The sequence below is a fragment of the Pundamilia nyererei genome, unplaced genomic scaffold (assembly GCF_000239375.1).
Source record: "Pundamilia nyererei isolate P.nyererei 1_Seehausen unplaced genomic scaffold, PunNye1.0 scaffold00441, whole genome shotgun sequence".
NCBI lineage: Eukaryota > Metazoa > Chordata > Actinopteri > Cichliformes > Cichlidae > Pundamilia > Pundamilia nyererei.
Genome location: NW_005187842.1, coordinates 201,796 through 208,171, shown reverse-complemented (window position 1 = coordinate 208,171; position 6,376 = coordinate 201,796). Strand labels below are relative to the sequence as shown.

The following is a 6,376-nucleotide window of genomic DNA, read 5'->3' as shown; positions in this document are numbered from 1 at the left end:
ACTGACAGAGGCGAGGCTGCCGGACACTGGCGCCACCGGGCCCTCTGACCACCACCAGTAGGCAACGGGTGAAGTGTCTCGCCCAAGGACACAAAGACCGAGACTGTTCAAGTCGGGGCTCGAACCGGCAACCTTCCGATTACAAGGCGAACTCCCAACTCTTGAGCCACGATCGCCCAAAATCTAAAATACAAAATATGAATAACTGTATTCCGTTACAGTTTCCATTTAAAAAGGTGGTATTCGGAATACAGTTACTTTGTTGAAATAAGTGGATTACACAGCGGTCTTTTCCTGTTTCATATGTTAGGCTATGCCCTCTCTATTTTTGATAATTCCACGTCATTGGAAACCCAAACAAAACACGCATTAAGAGGCTCTAATGTGTGTGTCTGAATCTAGCGGCCTATGTCACCCCTACTTGAGGCCCGCATAATGAAAAATTATTGTTCAAAAAATGATTTAATATGAAAGCAATAGGCAGAGTGTTACAGGCATAGCCCTAAAGAATGTAACCTTATGGGCAGTGTAGCCCAGTTGTAAGTAAGCTATTAAGACTCGACTGTACACTGTGTTCCTGTTTTCCTCTGAAACAATAAGTTCTGTTGCAGCAGCCTTTCAACGCCTCTGTCTGTCTCTCGCTAGCAAAGTTGACCCAGACAACAAAGTAAAGCTAGTTTTTGGTTACGAGTCCAACACGGAACCCGACATATTAGCCAGAGGTCCCTTTACTACGGTTCAGCGCCGCGGACCTGTTTTATATACAAGATCGCTGCAAAAAGTGCAGCCTTACCTAATGTCCACCTACTGTTACTCATTTATATTAAGATTTAAACATCTAGTTGGTGTTGGTATGGTGAGTATTCTTCAGTAATAGTAATAAATCACACAGCAGTAGTACATTCACTGGACTGTTTGAATCTTATTATTATATTTTTACTACCCAGTATTTGAACATTTTTTATGTGTCTATTCGATTCGTTCTGATTATAAGAAAGGCCAGTTTGCTTTAAAAAGTCCAAAAAGTCAGTACCGTGCAGTAATAAAACAGAAGTACACCAGAAAAAATCCAGCTTTTGAAAGCAAATGAAGTTGTGAGAGAACAAATCTTTACAGTGAAGGAAGCAAATGTGATTGTGTAACTCCTGTATGGAAATGTTTGCTCCGAACAAAATATTAGAAAAAAGCATGCATAGCAATCAATAACCCTCTATCCCTCCCAATAAGCCGCTGAATCATAATTTCCTTCTGATTGTGAATCACAGTTTCAGCTTCAAAGCTCATGTCCCAGCTTCACACTGATTCACCTGCCTCTGCACTCTTCGAGGCCAAAATTGCAAAAAGAAAAAGCTTCCCCACATTCTGAGGTCAGGAGAAATGCTTCCCTCGTGTAATCACGCTCTATTGCTTGCTCTGGTCTCTCACTGACAAGCTCTGGAGAACCTTTTCTGACACAGATCACAACTCTGAGTGATGTCAACTCCAGACAACAGATACAGATCGGAAATGAACAAGACTAAAAAGCTGAGTCACCCAGATGTATGCAGGAGTGTTAACAGCATGCATTTACATACATACAAGTATAATAAATACCTCTGTTACCATCCACTTATAATGTTTGGTTGTTCACAGAAATGGATATGAGCCAGGAAAAGTGGCCAAGTGTTTTCACCAAAATTTTTCCATAACACAGCTGAAATGTCTAAAATAGTCAGAAGCTTTCACAGCAGCAATGGAAGCTTGTGGCTGGGAGCTTTTATGGATCCTTTCAGTAATAATCTAGAAGACAGCTAACAGATGCTGCTTACATAAATGAACAGTGGACACTTGACCTCACAACTTCTTAGATCATTGTTGTTTGCTTTTTGCTTTTGGGGGCATACTGCAAGCTACCCAGGCACTGAAGGATGACAAACTTCCAGATGTCTGAAGTTATTACAGTTTGTTGGGAGCAGTGTGTTTTATGGTGACAGGAGGGTCTGAACAGATATGTGAAAGTTTTGACATATATCTGCTTCTGCTACTTTCTTCTTTATCAGGTGAATTTGTAAAAGATTCCATTAAACAGTCACTTTAACTGATTTTCTTGCAAATAATCAAAGAGTAAGTTCTCCAGATCCAGCTATCATCCATGTATTTCAGACGAAATCTAGTTTTCTCTTTTTGTTCAAATACTTTCTAATAATATAACACACATATATCAGATGTTGCTCCCTTCCGTTGTGAGAAGTCACTGAATGACGGTATATTGACGAGTGACAGTTTCCTAAAAGGAACAAGCACACACCCTACCCCTAACCGTTTTGTCTAAAGACTGATCATTTACCAACATAGTACATTCACATCGACGCAAAGGCACTTCAAATCAATACATGAGATCTGCATACAATTCAGACCAGCTGCAGTCTACATCAGCAGAGCGCCTAGACTTCTATGAGTTTTAATTATTCACAAGTACGCTTCATCGAACAAAACTGGGGCAGGGAGATGAATTACAGGGAGGCAGATTACAACTCTCCGCCCCTCCCATCCCTTGCTAACCATCTGCCAAGCTTCTAACTAAAAATAGGTGTTAGACATGCGTAGAGACGTCAAAAAATGTGCTCGTCTGAATAGAATAGATTTGAAAAGCATGAGAGGTGTTGCCATGGGCATATAAATGGGTTATGAGAACAAAAAGTAAAAAAGTATTGTAAACTATAGAAGTGCACCTGTAGATAAACATAGCTACGAGGTAAACAGCACATTTGCTTTTATTTAATTTATTAAGACAGATGAAGCTCGAAACAGACCAGCAGCCTCAGTCTGAGATAAACTGCACCATTTAATCTCAGATTGTAGAACACCTGGGGGTCACTGTAGCTCTGTTTCATCTCCACCCACCTCCAGCATTCACTCACCAGCCCCATACTGCTGCCTGAGGATGCCTGCGTCTCCTGACAGGGGTGAAGCTGATGACCTGGCCACTGAGGTGGTGGATATGAAGGGAGACAGGAGACCAAGCTGAGACTCTTGAGACACCCGCTGCTTCCCCAGCCCTGGCATTTGACCTCCTGCAAAATTTTTGCGAGGCTCAGAGGTGGCCCTCCAAGATGAGGCACCTCCCAAAGCTGTGATGGTATTCCTCAGTGATCCACGGTTCTGAATGTGTGACACAGCCTCTTCAGCCACCATGCTGTCAGCCAGTGTGACATGCAGTGTAGCATGAACATTAAATTCCTGACTTTCATCAGCCCACAGATCAGAAACACGGCACTCATACACGCCCTCGTCTTTTTTCTTCACCTTGGACAGGCTGAGGCTGTGAGAGATGGCATTGCCCTGAACACGCACAGTCTGAAAGTCAGGCACAGAGATCATGGGAAAAAATGGCAATGCCTCAGTAACATCTGCTTTTATTATGCATTTTATTCATCGACCTGTAGTTCCATGTTTTATGACTAACCACCAAAATGTGACTCTTCATTAGTTGCTCAACACATCAACACAAAAGATTTATAAATCCTTCATTATCTCTAATAAGGACACATGTTACTAACTCCTATATAACATATTATTTGCTAGTTTAGCATAAACTAAATGTGCACAAGAGGAATGTTTGAGCCTCACTTTTGTGCTGCCACAGATCAATCTTCATGTGCCAGAAAGAATTTCATGCTCTCTCTAAAGTGTGAATATCATAGAACAAATCCAGGGAATAAAACACTTTCAACGGGACAGTAAAGCGGGTACTTACACTTATTTTTGTGGCTTCTCTTGAAACATCCTAAGAAAGAGATACTTTTATCAGTTTTGAAAATCTCACCGAATGTCAGCTGCACATTTTGGCAACAACACGAGTTTTCCTTCATTTTGTTTCAGAGAGAGGAAATGGCACAAGCAGAGCTGTTTGTCTCAAAGACACCGCTGATAGCCTCTCTCCTCTCTCTTTGTCCCTTGGGTGTGTTTTCTTCTGCTTTCTTTCCCCCCTGCTACATGTTGTAATGGGCTGAAGGGGAAATGAATTTCCATATGCGCTCAAGATGGTGGCTTGAAACACCAGACCTATCAGATAATGTTGACAATCACCAAGTGCCCAAAGTCTGAGTGATGTGTGGATTTTCAGTTCACTTTTAAAATGGTTCAACAAGTGCTGCTTATGGCTACTGAAATGTGGAGAAATGCTTTAGCAGTATTCCCAAATATAGTCAGTGTTAATGCTTAAAGGATGTTAAAATAAATTGTAGTGCAGATGATGCAGGGTAGAGACAGAGACACACACATATGCGTGAGGGCTATAAGTACCTTGGCTCTGTTAGCTGGAGCAGTGATCTGCAGCTCATCTTCAGACATATCTTTCTTCAGGTACCACCACTGGATCTCCAAAGACATGGGTGCTGAGCTGACAGCTTTAAAGGCGCAGGGCATTTCAACATCATCTCCTTCCCCCACACTCACATCTTTAGGGACTTCAGTAAATGTAGCTTTGGTGTGTAAGGGTAGAAGAGAGAAAAAGGTGAGACGGCAATTTTGCAAGTTTTTAAATGAGTAATGCCCTCCTCTGCAGATTGGTCTTTCATCTGCCCCTATTTAAATCACATCCCTTTCATAGTCTGACACGTTTCTACTGAGGTATCCAAAAATCTCCCCTGGCTTTATTTAATTGAAAGCATTTTATTTATCTATTCATGTTATTAGAGAAGGATAAGCTGCGGGCTTAGTATCAGCATTAGCAGGGCAAGTGGCGCTTAGCTGAAGGAGCTTTTTAATGCCAATCTATCTCCGATGTTTCCTTCATGTCACGTCACTTACCATTGGCACAAATCATACAGGCTGAGTTGATAAGGAAACAATAAAGGATCCCGTCGAGTCCCGTTTTTTCCATGTCACAGTTAATTCTTATCACGTTCACGAGCGTTGGACGGTCATTTGACCTGGACGCGATGTTACCCGCCTGCTCAGATAACTCCAAATACAGGCACAGAAGAACCCCTGATTCAGCAGCAGCAACACGTAGGATCCAAAGCTGAGCTCGGGCATAATTAAACTATTATTACAAATAGTGGATCCCTCAGAGAAGAGGCGCCTCCTTCGTTCCCAGCTGACTACCATCTGAGAAAACGAACTTCCTGATCAGGGACTTCCTCTACCTTGGTACAGCGCTTCCCTGAAAGAAGAAAGGCTCCATCCTCACTAACGGTCTTGTGCGTGTGTTAAAGGTCGGAAGTACTGCAGCTGAGGCAGCCAGAGACCAACAGCGATCGCTGCTGAAAAGTGCAGAGCTTCGTCGCTGCGCCTCCTCTGTCTGCTGTCTCCGACCTGCAGCCCTCCCGCTGCTGTGCACGCTGCAAAGAGACACACACACACACCGCCAGTCTTGTCTTCCCACTGCTTCAGGGCTCCAAATATAAATACCAATTTTCTTTTATGCATTGAACTCACACACTTGCTGAATTAGTGTGAAAGCTGAGCTGAGTCATATTAATTGGACGACACGTTGTTAATGGAAATGAATGAAAATGCAACTTTTCAAAGCCGGTGAATTAAAAAAAATCTATTTATGTAAAATGATAACGAAAAAAATGCTTGACTTTTCATGTTCAAAGCTATGATAGTTGTAAATGAACCTATTCAAAAGTAATTTTAAACTTGTGCAAATGATGACATAAAATCTTGCAGCAGCCTCTCTGTGATTTCTCTATCATGATCCAAGGTGAGCATCACGTCTTTGGGTGTATTTTTCCATCCCTGCTCAAGTGGGGGAGATGGATAGTTGTAACACACTGCAATCCAAAATATCTGCATGTCTCTGTTATTAAATAGTAGAGCTATTTTTTATTTTATTTACTAATTGCATGGCATGAGTGAAATTTTACAATTAACCACATAGTCTGGGTACGTTGTAACATAATGTAACACAATGAAATAAGGGTGCTGACAAAACCTTAGTATGTAATCTTTTTTATTCAACACTTAAATGCACGGATAAACATTTGTGTGTGTGGAGGTGTGTGTGACAGAGTGCAGAAATATGGATTTTGAACCTATTCTAACAAAAACAACAACTTTTCACCAACTGAATATTTCATTCATTTTGTTTGGCCTTCATTCAGTCTCGCCTCATTGGCTCAGTGGGCATTGTAACCTACAACTCTTGCACTAAGATTTGAACATAATAATGAAGATGGAAAAAAATGTATTTGTGCACCAGCTTCATTAACTGAATTGTATGCGTTTGTGTCAAGTATTTAATCACCATCAGATGGCTGACCTTGGTGTGGTTTGCAAAGTGCTTCAGAAAGATGAGGAACTCCATCCATCCTATATTTCCATTACCAATACTTCCTACTGGCCCATCTCTGACAAGTGTCTGCATAACGTATGCATGGGAACACAA

At 41.6% G+C, this 6,376-nt stretch overlaps 1 protein-coding gene across 1 annotated transcript in view; it reads right to left on the bottom strand.

The window, feature by feature from the left end:
- vstm2b (V-set and transmembrane domain containing 2B) overlaps nt 1-5,273 on the bottom strand; it is a 22,107-nt gene extending 16,834 nt beyond the window's left edge. Inside the window, exons 1-4 of the mRNA XM_005753587.2 lie at nt 4,792-5,273; nt 4,285-4,463; nt 3,737-3,766; nt 2,901-3,336 (exon numbers count right to left, since the gene is read on the bottom strand). Of these exons, the coding sequence (XP_005753644.1) occupies nt 2,901-3,336; nt 3,737-3,766; nt 4,285-4,463; nt 4,792-4,864 (718 nt within the window). The 5' untranslated portion in view covers nt 4,865-5,273. The remainder of the gene's footprint in view (nt 1-2,900; nt 3,337-3,736; nt 3,767-4,284; nt 4,464-4,791) is intronic.
- Nucleotides 5,274-6,376: the final 1,103 nt, after the last annotated feature.